The 15108-nt window shown below is 38.1% G+C and overlaps 1 protein-coding gene across 20 annotated transcripts in view; it reads right to left on the reverse strand.

The window, feature by feature from the left end:
• Positions 1-15108, reverse strand: part of AP2B1 (adaptor related protein complex 2 subunit beta 1) — a 118796-nt gene that overhangs the window by 55258 nt on the left and 48430 nt on the right. For all 20 annotated transcript variants that reach the window (XM_070227625.1, XM_070227617.1, XM_070227618.1 and 17 more), the window contains 4 exons: positions 14656-14821; positions 13406-13504; positions 6371-6630; positions 1379-1571 (listed from right to left, as the gene is read on the reverse strand). In XM_070227625.1, the coding sequence (XP_070083726.1) occupies positions 1379-1571; positions 6371-6630; positions 13406-13504; positions 14656-14821 (718 nt within the window). The remainder of the gene's footprint in view (positions 1-1378; positions 1572-6370; positions 6631-13405; positions 13505-14655; positions 14822-15108) is intronic.

The raw sequence follows: 15108 nt of genomic DNA on the forward strand, positions 1-15108 counted from the left end.
CATTGACAGAGTTATTTCAATATTTAAAGGGATTTCTGGGAGTCTTCAAGAATATTTCAACATTCGTGAGCCTCCTGAGTCTATAAGGAAGCTATAAGGCAATGCAGAATGACCTGAGAAACTATTCTTCTTATATAATCAGTCAACTCCATTCATTAAAGATACAAATATGAAAAACAAACATTTATATGTCTGTGGTCACTTGGGAATGCTCACTTGTGTCACTATAAGCTGGAGTCCAGAGCTTGGTCAGTGTACAGACTCTCGAAGCAGTGACTTTCCTTTAGTAAAATGTACAACCCACAGAGATACGACCATAACCCTATCTCCTTAGACTCTGTGCCAGCCAAAAAGTAAATGTACCTGTACGGGCTGGCAGAAATCCCAGACATAATACTGCTCATAAAGTAGAAGAGAAAATGCCAGTGTGTATAGCTAAAAGTAAGGTTGTTCTATTTATGAAATCTCTGAGAACATATAATTTCCTATCCACGGCATTTACCTTCCACTTTCTGATGTTGGGAAACATCAGTTTATTTGACATCTTTATAGTTATCAGGTTGACAAACAGCTTTTTGCATGTGTCTAAAAGAGCGCCCTAACCCCACCACAGTTAAGGACCTAGTTTGCAGGGAGCAATATGATGAGACCTGTGACTTTTCTGGCCTTCTCTACACAGATGGAAAGTCATCCTTAATATTTCTCACTTATCTTATACAGCAACAAAAACTAATTTCAGTTCCCACTGGTGGCACATATTCACAGATACTCTGGACTTTGGAGCCTTTTAGTATTAGAATCCTGGAAGCTAATTAAATTGGAAGTATGACAGGGGGTGGGGGAAGAAGGGGAAAAAAAGAACCGACCAAGCAGTACTTCCCAAATGCAATAAAGGTACATTTTTTACACAAATGCCTGCCTCAAAAACCTTTCAGAATTAGACAGGGCACAGCCAATAATATATTAAAAAAGACAAACGTTTGAAAGCCTCAAAATAGGATGACCTCTATGAGGTCATTTAAATGCTGTTCAGGTCAAAAGGCGAATTACAGGGGCTATCCAGAGTTAAGAAGCAGGAGCAATAACAAGCTCTGGAAAGGATACTGAACATTAAGATTGCTGAACAATAGGTTGGTTAAACATCAAAAGTTCCATTTAGAGGCAGAATAACAGAATAAACCTATACACTTTCAGACATACCCCATACCAACAACGGACAGTATCAATTAATTGTCTAAAGACAGATAATCCTGTCCCTTATCAAAGGACATGGCGCTGCTCATCAAGGAAAGATCTAGGTCTAAAAAGCTGAATTATACAAAGTTCTTTGGCATATCAAGAATTAAAAATAATCAAAAGAAAGGAAGAAAATGCTTACCAGACTATCCAGTCCTCCTCCCAAGAGATCCACTGCTCCCATTTGCATGGAGGATACCTGTGGCACATTGACTGGGGGACCAAGGTCAAGGTTTAAAAGGTCCCCCAGAAGGTCACCTTGAGAGGGGATAACCTGAGGCTGTTCCAGGTTGGTGGCAGTGGTGGTGCCAACAGGGCTGTCACCTGCATCAGTGCTGCAGTCACACACACAAAGAGGGGAAAAGAGAAAAGTCAGTTTCATCCAGGACATAATAACAAGGTTAACAAGTGAATGTCAGATATATAAAACAAAGGAAGAATTAAAAAAAAAAAAAAACAAAGGAAGAAAAAAACCCTCTTATTTTATAATCATTTGTTGACGTATATGAAGAGATGATAGCAATTCTTGTTTTTATCAAAATACAATTGCTAAAATGAAAATAAATGTATAATATATAACCACATGAGTCAGTCAATTTTATTGAGCACTCACTCTATGAGGAAGCACCAGAATGAGAATTTGGGGGAAATATTAAAAAAAAAAAAAAAAGGAAATATATTTCCTGTCCTCAAATAACTTACACTCTTAACATTAGCTATCTTTACTCATCAGGAAAATTAAAACTACAGTGAGATACTGCCACACATCTATACCAGAATGGCTAAAATTAAAATGACTGACAAAACCAAGTGCTGCTGAAGATGTGGATCACTTCGAAGTCTTACACATTGCTGGAAGGAGTGTACATCGGACAAATCACTTGGGAAAACCGGCAGTGTCTCCTATAGCTAAATATCCATCTATTCTATGACCCAGCAATCCTACTGCTAGGTGTATACACAAGAGAAATGAGTGAAGTCTACCAAAAGACATATACAAGAATACTCACAGCAGCTTTATCCATAAAGAGCCCTACACTGGAAACAACCCAAAGGTACATCATCAGGAGAAGACATAAACAAACTGTGGCATATTCAGGCAATGGGAAAGCATATACTGATAAACAGGAACACACAACTGATAACACAACATCAATTAGTCTTACAGACATTATGTTGCACGAAAGAAGCCAGACACAGAAAAGTAAATACCGTGTGGTTCTATTTACGTGATGTTCAAGAAGAGGCAAAACTAATCTTTAGTAATAAAAGTCAAAACAGTGGTTCTCTCTGGAGAGTGAGTATTAACAGCAAAGGGGCATGAGGAATCTTCTAGGGTGCTGAAAATATCCTGTATCTGACCAGAGTGGTGGTTATATGAGTGAGTGTGTGTGTGTGTGTGTGTATGTAAAAAAATCTATTGAGCTATAAATATTAGTGCATCATTAATACTAAGATAATCATCAATGATATATCAATTTAAAAAGTGAAAAAAAAATCCTATGAAGAAAATTCCAGGCTCAGATAGCTTCTCTGTGAATTCTTCCAAACATTTAAGAAAAAAGTAAAACCAATCTTAGATAAACTTTAAAAGAGACTAGAGAATGGCAATTAAGAAAATCTAAAAGTAGTTCAAACTGCTTATTGAATATTAACAAATTATTTCTAATTTTGTTAGGTTTGATAGTATACTGTGATTTTTTAAAAAGTCCTTATATATTAGAGATAGCAAGTAAAGTACTTACAGACAAAATGATAGGAGGTCTGGGATTTGATTTAAAATATTACAGCTCCCTTAAAAAATTATGGGGGTGATAAACGAAACAAAACTGGCCAACAATGATAAGTGTTGAAGCTGAGTGATGAGTACACGTGAGTTTGTTATACTATTCTATCTTGCATGTTTTCTAAGATTTATATAATAAAACGTAAAAAGAAAAAAAAACCACCGTAAAAATTCCATTAATAAACAAATGTTTTCTTAAAAAAAAACAAACAACCTAGGTAGGTTTTGACAACCCTAAACATAAAGGACAAAGAAGAATGAAGACTCAAACTCAGAGAATAAACAAACAAAAGCTAAGACACAAAAGATTAGAGTGCTCCTTATAATCTTTTTAAAGGAATCTGGAGGGATGATGAGAAAAATAATATGCTGTTTCTAATTGTTATGTTTCAAGTACGAAAAACAAGTAGAGAGCTCCAAGAGACAGCTAAGGACAAGGGACTGGCAGTCAGAGTCGGAGAGGTAAACTTGGGCAGGAATTTCAATGCACATCTCAGGTGAAATCAGCAGAGCAACACGGGGGGTGTGGTGCTAAGAGCAGGGGGGTCCAGAATAAGAAGACTGAGATCAAGTGTTGGCTCCACTAATTACGAGTTGCATGATCTTCCGCAAGTGACAACTTCAATGAGACAAAGTTTCTTCATCAATAAAATGATAACAATGTCACCAAAACACAAGGTTCTATTTTAGGGAGGATCAAATGACAACGTGGTGTAAACTGTAATACATCAGCAGTAGCTATGTTTAGTAGATAACCTAACAGAATAGAGAAGCACAGAAAGAGAAAGCTCAGAATGAACCTTGTGATATAACCAAGATTAATGATCAGAGAAGAGAATGAACGCAGAACTGCAAAGATTAAAGAGAGAAAAACAATCTAAGAAACATGACATAGGAGGAAAACGTGTCAAGGAAGCCAAGATAAGAAGTATTGGGGGGGTGGGGATATAGCCAAAAATCAATAAAGAAGTCAAAACGGGAAGCAATTTCATATACAGCTGGCAAAAAATACATGAAATCTCCATTAAGAGCATCCTCTGGGGGCCAGCGCTATGGCTGAGTGGTTAAGTTCTTGCACTCTGCTTCAGCAGCCCAGGGTTGTCAGTTCAGATCCTGGGCGCAGACATGGCACCGCTTGTCAGGCCATGCTGAGGCGGTGTCCCACATAGCACAACCAGAGGCGCTCACAACTAGAATATACAACTATGTACTGGGGGGCTTTGGGGAGGAGGCGGAGGAGGAGGCGGAGGCGGAGAAGGAGAAGAAGAAGAAAAAGAAGAAGAAGAAAAAGAAGAAGAAGAAGAAAGATTGGCAACAGAGGTTAGCTCAGGTGTCAATCTTTAAAAAAAAAAGTATTCTCTGCACAAGAAATTCTATCATCATATGACATGTGCCATTTAGGAAGTATGAGAGAACACATGATGAGAAAAATAATATGTTGGCCTGGTGGCGCAGTGGTTAAGTTTGCATGCTCTGCTTTGGCGGCCTGGGGTTCGCCAGTTCAGATCCCAGCCGTGGACCTAGCACCCATATCAAGCCATGCTGTGGCAGGAATCCCACATATAAAATGAAGGAAGATGGGCACGGATGTTGGCTCAGGGCCAGTCTTCCTCAGCAAAAAGAAGAGGACTGGCAGCGGATGTTAGTTCAGGTCTAATCCTCCTCCTCAAAAAAGAAAAAGGCACTTCTCTCTTGTCGAGGTGATTTTAAAAGGCCTAGTGAAGGAAGCTCTTTTAAACCTCCAGAAGAAGCAGAGTAAAGTTTCACAGTTTTGCTGTGTTTCTCGGCAGAGGCATATCACTGATTAAGCTTGTGCTGCAGAAGAGAGCTACGTAATGTCAGTATATTTGCTCTTTGTGGCAATATATCATCCTTATTTATTTCAAAGGGAATTTTTCTACATTTGCATTTGCTTTAAAAACACAAAACAAGCAGAAATGAACCAAAAAGAGGTTATCCAAAAAGGAACTATATAAGGAATTGTGAAGGTAACAAATTAAAGAGTAATTAATCAGCTAAAGACCTTATGTAAGCGATTGTGTTTCTTTTTACACAGTTCAAACACTGGTTTGTTTCCTGTGTTCTAGAAAGAGTTGTTTTTGTTTGCTGATTTGTTTCACTTTTCCCCTTCCATTTGAGGGTCAAAAGTTATCAGGAGAAAGGTGATTTAAACAGCATATAAATATGGTTACAGAGGCAAGTTACGACAGAAAATCCGTATCTATTATCAAAACTTGAAGCACAGATTGGGAGCTGTACTTAGAAGTTAAATGGTCATATCTAGAGACTGTTAAATATGCTCGCCTATAAGGAGAAACATCCTGTTATTACAAGGCATAACCCTTATGAAGCCAGAAGCCTCCTCTGGATGAAAATCACAGCACTTGCCCTCAAACCAAAGATTCAACTCAATTAAAGGCTAATAAATTAATAATTATTTTACTGGGTATTGCCCTTTCATTTTTGTTTGTCTGTGCCTGCAGTCTATTTAAATAGAGCCTAGAATGTTGACTACGCTAATTTGTAAAGCAATAATCCTATTCTCTGGCTACTCGTGAACCACTTAAACAGCAATACAGGTTAGACAATGGTCTGAGACACTCATTGATGAAGTGCAATTACTCTAACCCTTCTGGGATCAAATTCTACTTAGATTTAAAGTTTATTATAATTAATGAAGGAAGGAGATTCTGAAAAGATTCCAAGATACTCATTGTAAGAGTTTATTAGAGTACTGTTCCTCCCAAATCAATATTTTAAAACAGTTAAAAAGCACGAGTTTCATGTTACTTGAGAGCCTGTTCATAAGACAATTTCCTTACTGATACGATCAATGTAATTTGGTAAAAAAGGAAGGTGACTAGAAAACTATGTTCACACAGAATCTAGAGTGCTTCTATAAAACAATCCTGCAAATATTACTTCATTAACAGCTTTACAGCATAAGACAAACAGTATCTGCTAACTTTATCCATAAGTTTCAACAAAGTTACAGTAAAGGATAAAGACAGCTAAGTATACTTACAGGCTTTTTTCCAAGTTTTCAACTCTGGGAACATTTCTAGCCTCATCTTACTGGAGACTTAGGCAACTTTCACACTATTAGTTTTTAGGAGGTCTTCACCACAATTTTCTAAAGCCATAATCTTACCTACTCCCTAATTAGAACACAGAGGGGCCTTTCACCCATTGCATGTATGACCACTGGTATTCAGATGGAGCCCCCAGGGCAGTACAGTAGGTTTTCAAAATGCATAGCAAGTTCTCTTCTAGGCTATAAAAGCATGAGGAAAACCAACTCTGTCTAAACAGAGTCACTTCTCGATCAAACCTACTTCCCCTGCTTACCTCCCATGATGTATGGGCAAGTGTTTGCGATGGATTCCATGACTTCCTTCCACAAAAGCATTGGGAGGCTTATGGTACACAGAAGCCAAAGAACCAATGTGGCAGATAAGCTCATCCAGCAGAGTTGGCTCAATAAGATCCGTCTCCTCAGAGATCAGTGGCTTCTCAGACAAGACTACTTCTTTGGCTGTGACAGGGTCCGTTGAGAGAAGACGCCAATAAATATAGCCCCGGTCTCGAAGGTCAGGATTATCAGAATCCTAATGAACAGGTAAAGGCAAGAAGGTTTAAATGGAACTTTTTTCCTCCATACAGAAACCCAACTGCTAGATTTATTATCAAGGCAACGCTGTAGTGAATTATGCAGAGTTGGCGGTTAAGAAGATATTTAGACTTGATATAGTTTTAGTACAGTCATAATTCTGTAATCTCTAATGTTTTGAAGAATTTAAATATACAGTAAATTGAGATGGGTTAGTCCTAAGACTCAAATTCAAAGGGAAGTTGGGAAAAGGAAAATAAAGTTTGATCCAGTAAAAATTAACTGCTTGAGATGGCCTTGGAATATAAAAACAAAGTTTTTTAACTGCTATAAACATTAGGATTATTCATGAAATGTATCTTAAATATATTTCACACACACCTTCTTTTTTCATTCAAATATTTATTAAGCATCACCTATGGAGACACTGACTAGGCCCTGGAAATAAAGAGAGAATGCACAGTGCCTGACTTTTCTGAGCCCACAGAGTATTACTCGTTGCAATATAGTGTGAGAGATACTATTATCTAAATAATAAAAAACTGTTAAAGAGAGCATGTAACTAAGTGCTTGCAAAAGGGGAGACACTTGAATTTAGTGGTCTTGCTTTTTCGTTGTGGTTTTAAAATAATTTTATACATGCTCAAGGCTAAAATAAACTTATTATCAGTGCCATATCACAATTTAGAAATGTATAATATAAAAGGAAGTCTCCCCCAATCATCCAACCCTTCCCCAACTTAACTCCCGATCCCCAAAACAGCCATATTAACAGTGTGGTATATATCTTTCCAGACAGCTCCCACACATGCATACGTTTATTTTATACAAAACTAGTGTCCTATTATACATATTGCTTTGCAAGTTGCTTTCCATATTGGCATATCCAGCTGCAGTTTTCCACTGTATACGCAGCACTGCATCATTATTTTACTAGTGCCCTATGGATGGACAATGAGCTTGTTGCCTCCTTCTCCCTCCTTCCTACCTTTTCTTCTTTCTTTTTTTCAAAGATTGGCACCTCAGCTAACATCTGTTGCCAATCTTTTTTTTTTCTTCCACTTCTCCCAAAAGCCCCCCAGTACAAAGTTGTTTATTCTACTTGTAGGTCCTTCTGGTTGTGCTATGTGGGACTCCACCTCAGCATGGCCTGATGAGCCATGCTAGGTCTGCGCCCAGGATCCAAACCAGTGAAACCCTGGGCCACCAAAGAGGAGCGTGCGAACTTGGGCACAGGGCCGGCCCCTATTTATTATTTCTTTATTGTTGTGATCATTACAAAGTAGCGAGAAATATCCTGGTATCTACCTCTCAGAGTATGTCTATATGATGGCATTACTTATGCATGAGTTGTTCCAGTGGTATCATGTTATTAAAGGCAACAATAAGTCCATTTCCAATTCTGTAGTTAATACACACATACAAAAATATTTTCTTTAAACTAGGCCAATCTGAGGGCTTCCACGTGAGTTTCTAAGTAAGCAGATGAACTGTTTCATGATGTAGCCACTTAAGGCACTTATCATTCAGCTCAATACCAGCAGTGACCCCTGATGGTTTTGACTACATGGTTTTAAATGGTTTTTCTTAGTTACATTTTATTTAATTTTCACTCATAATGAACTGCTGGTTGAAGACAAAAAAGCATAAAGTATACTGAGATATACACAGCAAGTTAATACAGTATAAAAATGATAAGTTTTACCTCAAGATAATCTTTATCACATTCATAGGTTGTATTATTAATAGAAATGAATACATATATGCTCTATATAGCATATCAAAATGTTTGTGGTATTTAAAAGGCAAGGGTTAAAAAAGGAAACAGTGACAATATCCAATGTAGATGATTTCGTATTGCTTTGCTTTGTTTTGGGAGGGTGAATGTGCTCCTGAGGGAGTGTTTATAAATAGCAGCCTGAAACCTCCTCACTTAGATTCTCTTTTGGAAACAAAGCTTAAAAACAACACAAGCAAGTTGATTTTTTAAAAGAGCAGAATACAAGTATCTCAAAATATCAGGTCATGAAAGCAATCCCAACCCAGCTCTTATTGATATATAAATTAAAAGTTAAATTTTAATATATATATTCAGTCCCCAAAGCATATCATTTAAAATTTGTAGACTAACTATGCTTTTTATTTCACAATTAAAATAAACACTGCACATCACCTAACTGGGAAAATTCCATTATTGTTAAGGTAGAAAATAAACTTAATAATGTAGTTTAATAATATACTGATAAATACTTTTTACTTCAAATTATTTCTCTCATATATCATGCACATACTTAACCAAACAGCAAAAAAAACCCAATTCTTGTGGGGATTCACAAAGTTATATACTTCCACGAAAAAAACTTATGAGTCCCCCCCAACAAATTCAAAATACTAATATGGCAAACTGCTGGAGACAGAATCACTGGATCAAAGAGTAGACACACTGTAAATGTTAACAGAGACTGACTTAAAAAAACTGTCCTAGGAGGAATGAGCACAAATTTTCCAAGTCTGACAGTCAAGAGTGGGCAAGGATCTCTACTGCTGGAACCCTGCTGTTCTGAGGGGGGATTCGCCGGGCCTACTATAAGCGCCTTCAGCGCCTCACTATTCACATGGAGGAAACAGCAAATCAGGCTCAGTCGAGACTCGTGACAAGAAAACCACCTTTTTATGTTTTAGAGTGACATTACATGTTTGGTGACTTAGAAAATTTGGTTTTGGATCTACTGTACTGCTAGCCTCATAGGACCTCATCAGGATCTCAAGAAAATGGTATATTTCTAAAAATCTGAGAGCTTGCAAAACAATTCTTGCCAGGCAAGCTCTAAAACAGTAATTCTTAAACTATAATGTGCATCAACATTTCAACACACAAGGAGAGCCACTAAAAGTGCAGATTCCAGGGCCAAATCACAGAGATACTGATTCATTATGTCAGAAGTAGGGCCCAAGGATTATTTTTTTCTAAGTAATTTTATTGGGATTATAATAGTTTATAACATCGTGTAATTTCAAGTGTACGTTATTGTTTATCAATTTCCTGAATACACTTCATCGTGGTGCTCACCCCCTCTTTTTTTTCCCTAAGTAATTTTACTGGGATTATAATGGTTTATAAGATTGTGTAATGAGGAATTAGTATGTTTAACAAGAAGCACACGTGCTTTTGATGATGGTGGTCGCTAGTTCATAGAAAAACTAAGATGAAAACTTATCTTCCACGTACTAAAAATGATAATTACTAAACTCTGGACACTTCTGTGTATATTCTTTGCTAACTCCTCTATAACTATGAAAGCAAAAAAGACAAACCTTTAAAATGAAGCCATGGATTCAAGGGTTGATTTTCTTTCCGCCAAGAGTATTTCTAATTATACTACCATTTTATTTAAAATTAGAAGCACAAAGATTTCACTACACTCACAGAATTCTCAGCACAGGTAAAGAATAGTATTAACTGACTCTATTGCAGAGATAGAGGAACAGCAGTATTGAAGAGAAATTTGCTCGGTTGTGTTCTGAACCAGTGGATGTGGCAGACGCAGGATCCTACCACTCAATTCAAATTAACACAGTTCAGCAGATCACACTGCCCTCAACTTAAATTGGTACTTACAGCCAAAAATATTAGGTTCTTATTTCACAAAGTTGAGAAAAAATTCCCAGAGAAAACTCCCAGTGGAAAAAATTTATATGAAAGTGTTTGTTCTTTTACGTTAACTCCTCAGATCTCATTAGTTGGACAGAAAAGGCAAGCCTAGAGAAACTGCTTAATAATTATTTATAGCCAGGTATGAATTAATCATCCACGATGATCTTAAAACTACAAAATTCACTTATACATACTGGCTTATGCACAGTAGTGCTTCAGGCAGGGAAAGTAGGGAATGGGTGTCCTCAAAGCCATGCTTCACCGTCAGACTAGAGAGCAGCATAGCATCGTGGATAAGGGCAAAGATCCTGGAAGCCAGGCTGCCTGGGTTTGAGTCCTAGCTCTGCCCCATACTAAGTGGGCCTCTCCATATTGCAGTTGCCTCATCTATAAAATAGGAATAGTAAGAGTAGCAATCCTTATGGAGATTGAGTTAATATGTAAAGAGCTTGCTAGAAGGCCTGGTACGTAGTAAGTACTATAAAAATGATTGTTGTTATTAAGATTCTATACTAGTCCTTGTACAGAAAGTCTTGAATCAGGAATGTCTGATGGTTTATTTATATCCTGCCCTGTTCTAGAAAAGGATTTAGCAAAGCTTACAAAAATGCATCTAAGGCTAGAGAACATAAATGAGAACTAGAGGCAGAAAAATGCATGCCACAATGATCTACGCATTTTCTACAGGAGATTCTTAAATTCAATTCTAAAACTTTCAAACAACTGATATGAGAAAGAAGTCTAGTCAGGTAAGCCACTCAGAGGGGCAGTTAATTACACACCATTGTACAGGAGAATCCAAAATTGGTTGGGAACTTTTTTGATGGGGGTCTCATAAAGAAAAAAAACATATAATGACATAAGCAATGACTTTGACAACAGACCCAAATAGGATAGTTTCTCATGACAACCCTTACCACAGGAACATGTTATCAGTGTAATTCAGGAAAAGCAATTCTATTAAGGGTCAAATAAAACTCAGTCTAGATACACAGCTCTCTACTAATCTGGCTTGATTCAGTGATGAATTTGAACTATCTGTAAGAACAGAGAGTCCTTGCATCCTTTTAAGCAATCCTCCCTAAACACTTTCTCTCAGGCAAATTTAGATAAATACTGGGAGGTAAGAAGATTGAGTTTGAACTCAGAATAATCCAAAGTACAGCTCTCCTATGCTGCCTGTTAAATACAGATACATAGGCTTTAACAGACAATGGAGACAGAGACAGAGCTGAGAACTTGTGATGAGAATGGAACCCACCAAAGACTCCTGCTTGATTATAAGACTATCCCTGTCCATTTAGAGGTAAGCAGAGAGGGAGCAAGGCCAAAATTCTCTTTAGAAAATTGTTTCGACTCCTTCTTAACAGAGATACAAATGGGTGATCAAGAGTCTAGACTAGGAAGTCTAGAATGCTCAATTGTATAATACTCAATAATATAACAGATAATATTAAATAACCACTACCTTGATGGTTATGGAAATTGCTTTGCTTCAGGCAAAAAAAGATGCTTAAAAGGGAAGTTTTAGATTTTCTTTGGGAGGAAGATTGGCTCTGAGCTAACATCTGTGCCAATCTTCCTCCATTTTATGTGGGATGCTGCCACAGCATAGCTTGACAAGGGTGCTAGGTCTGCACCCGGGATCTGAAACCTGATAATCCTGGGCCACCAAAGTTGAGTGCGCAAACTTAACCACTACACCACCAGGCTGGCTCCAAAAAGGAAGTTTTTAAAAACACTTCAAACAGCTCTTACAAACAAATTTAAAAAGACGTAAAATTAATAATAGGAAAGATGACACTCAGAACTTGGCCAAGTACTGTGAAAGGGTTTCAAATTTTGATAAAGAGATGAAAGAGAAAAATGGTAAACTGAGTATCTGAATCAGATTCCATATGTAGACACACATCTTAACTCTTGACAGCCTGCTAAAGCCAGCCTATTCCCCAATTCAATTGAGAACATTACTAAAGCATGATGAATTTATGATCACTATACTAGTTACACTGGAAAAAGTAATTATTTTGATCTTTGTGGATCTAAAACAGTGATCTGATCTCTAAGGTCAGTTCCCACATTCCTGAAATCAGAACCCATCCCAATAAGGACCAAAACCATCAAATAATTAAGGAAGCTGTATAAACACTTTATAGTTTTTTAAAGAGAAAGACAACTACTCTAGAAGGTAAAACAATACATGAGATCTCTGTTGAGGCACTCACCATCTCTACATGGTACTTTTAGTTGAAGGCTGAAATTAAATCACTCAGAAGGAGGGACCATGAGATTCAATGTCATTTTCACATATGTATGTCCTTCATTAACACTAAAGAATCTAAGTTCAATTTTCATTAATTGTCATAAAAACTGGAGTCAGTCGATTCATTTAAAAGCCATACAACCATGGCTGGCCCATGGCTGAGTGGTTAAGTTTGCACGCTCTGCTTTGGCGGCCCAGGGTTTTGCCGGTTCAGATCCTGGGTGCAGACATGGCACGGCTCATCAGGCCATGCTGAGGCGGTGTCCCACATACCACAACCAGAGGCACTCACAACTAGAATATACAACTATGTACTGGGAGCTCTGGGGAAAAGAAAAAAAAAAGAGAGAGAAGGTTGGCACCTGAGGTAACATGTTGCCAATCTTTAAAAACAAAAAAGGCCAACCAACTATAATTCAGTGGAATGTGTATGCAGCATTGTTTTTATATTTTAACAAGATCTATAGACTGCACCCCTTCCAATTAAAACCTCCCCAAATGAGGGGCTGGCCCGGTGGCGCAGCGGTTAAGTGCACACGTTCCGCTTCTCAGCGGGCTGGGGTTCGCCAGTTCTGATCCCGGGTACAGACATGGCACCACTTGGCAAAAGCCATGCTGTGGTACGCGTCCCACGTATAAAGTAGAGGAAGATGGGCATGGATGTTAGCTCAGGGCCAGTCTTCTTTAGCAAAAAGAGGAAAATTGACAGTAGTTAGCTCAGGGCTAATCTTCCTCAAAAAAAAAACCCAAACAAACAAAAAACTTCCCCAAATGAACCTTCTTGGGAAGAGTTTTGTAATTTCCTACAATTTAAACCAAGACAAATCAACCACATGTTTTTTCCAGGGTTCTTACCTGTGTTGCCAAACTCAAGACCTGCTGTACCAGCTCCTGTGTTTCTGATGGTTTCTTGAGAAACAGCTTCACTATGGCAGTAAGCAGAGTGAGCTGCACCTAACCAGACAGAATTTAATAAAGTGAAAGGCATGTGCATTATTCCATTCTATCATTTCCAAAGTGGTGTTTCCCCAACTATGAATTACTATGGGGTCTTTCTGATTTTGATTAAGAGACAAAGGTCAAAACTCAGTCAATATCAGTAATAGCAATCAAAGGTAATCACCAACTGAAAATTCACTAGCCTCCTACCCCCAAATTGCATTTTTCGCATAAAAAAATTGCTTATTTGTTTCTGGCTCAGATAATCACCTGTATTTCTTAAAGTACATGCTAATATACTGATGGCAATAAAACTGGTTCCTGACCAAGTTCTTCATTATTTACTTCCACTAGAAACTACAAGTTCGAGAGAATTAGGAAATTACCTGTCACACTGGGGCAAGAGCCAAGACAGGAGAATTATGTCAGATCACAGCCAATTATGAGTGGGCTGCTGAACCATGAACCTACTGGCTTGTATGTGTTCCTTGTAAAGGCCTATTAAAATTACTATGGTGGATTATATATATGAACTTCAATTTGCAGTGCATACAAATGCCAGGGAAAAAGGGTTTAATAAATTATCTCAGGTCTCTCAATTTTGGTAGAGGAGAGAGAAATGGGAAAGCGTCTAATAAAGCAGAGAATCTTTTCAAACTATACATGCTGGCCCTCTCCCCAGCCCCAGGTAAACATTCTGCTGCAATGAACCACAACTATTACTAATAGGAATGGGTAATCATCTTCAGGGGACAGCAAATTAAAAAGTGGTAACTACTGCTCTAAGCCAGGAGTTGTTAAAGTATGGTTCTGGAGCAGCAGCATCACCTTGAACCTTGTAAGAAATGAATATGCTCAGGCCGATCTCAGACCTATTGAGCCAGAAACTCCAGGGGTGGGGCCCAGCAGCCTGTGCTTTAACAAGCTCTCCAGGTGTTTCTAAGGCCCATTACGGTTTGAGAACCAGTGGTCTAAGTTACACAGGTTTGTTCCGCCAGAAATCAGCACAACTGAAAAAGCTCACCCCTCTTGGGAGAAAAATGAACATACTGTGTGTGTGTGTGTATACATACATACATAGACACACACACGTAAGTGCCTATCCTTTACTTTCTCTGAAATCTTCCCCAAAAGATCTATAACATAGGATAAAGGTGAGAGCTTACCTGGGTGCTTTCATCATGAAAACCCTCCAGGAAGCTCTCTAGTAACTCATCTGCATTGTCAATTCTTTCAGCATATTCTCCCACAATCCAAATCATAGCTGCTCGTGCATCTGGCTCATCCAGTGAGTCTAAATTCTCACAAAGAGTGGCAATGATACTTTCATACCTGATGTAACAAAACGGACTATGGTTACTGAGGACAAAACTGAGAACTGTGTTTAACAACAAAAGCTAAGGCAAAACCACAAACGAGGTATCCTAAAGCAAACCACCAAACTATAAAGGCTTTTAGTCAAGAGAATGTATAGGCTTTAAGCCAGGAGATTATAAATGTTTTAAATTTCCCCTCAATTATGTTTCAATAACTAGTCCTGAAACCTTTATAGAAGCTCATCGGGGGCTGACCCAGTGGCACACTGGTTAAGTTCACCTGCTCTGCTTCGGCAGAGTTTG

This window comes from Equus caballus, chromosome 11, assembly GCF_041296265.1.
Source record: "Equus caballus isolate H_3958 breed thoroughbred chromosome 11, TB-T2T, whole genome shotgun sequence".
NCBI classification, from domain to species: Eukaryota; Metazoa; Chordata; class Mammalia; order Perissodactyla; family Equidae; genus Equus; species Equus caballus.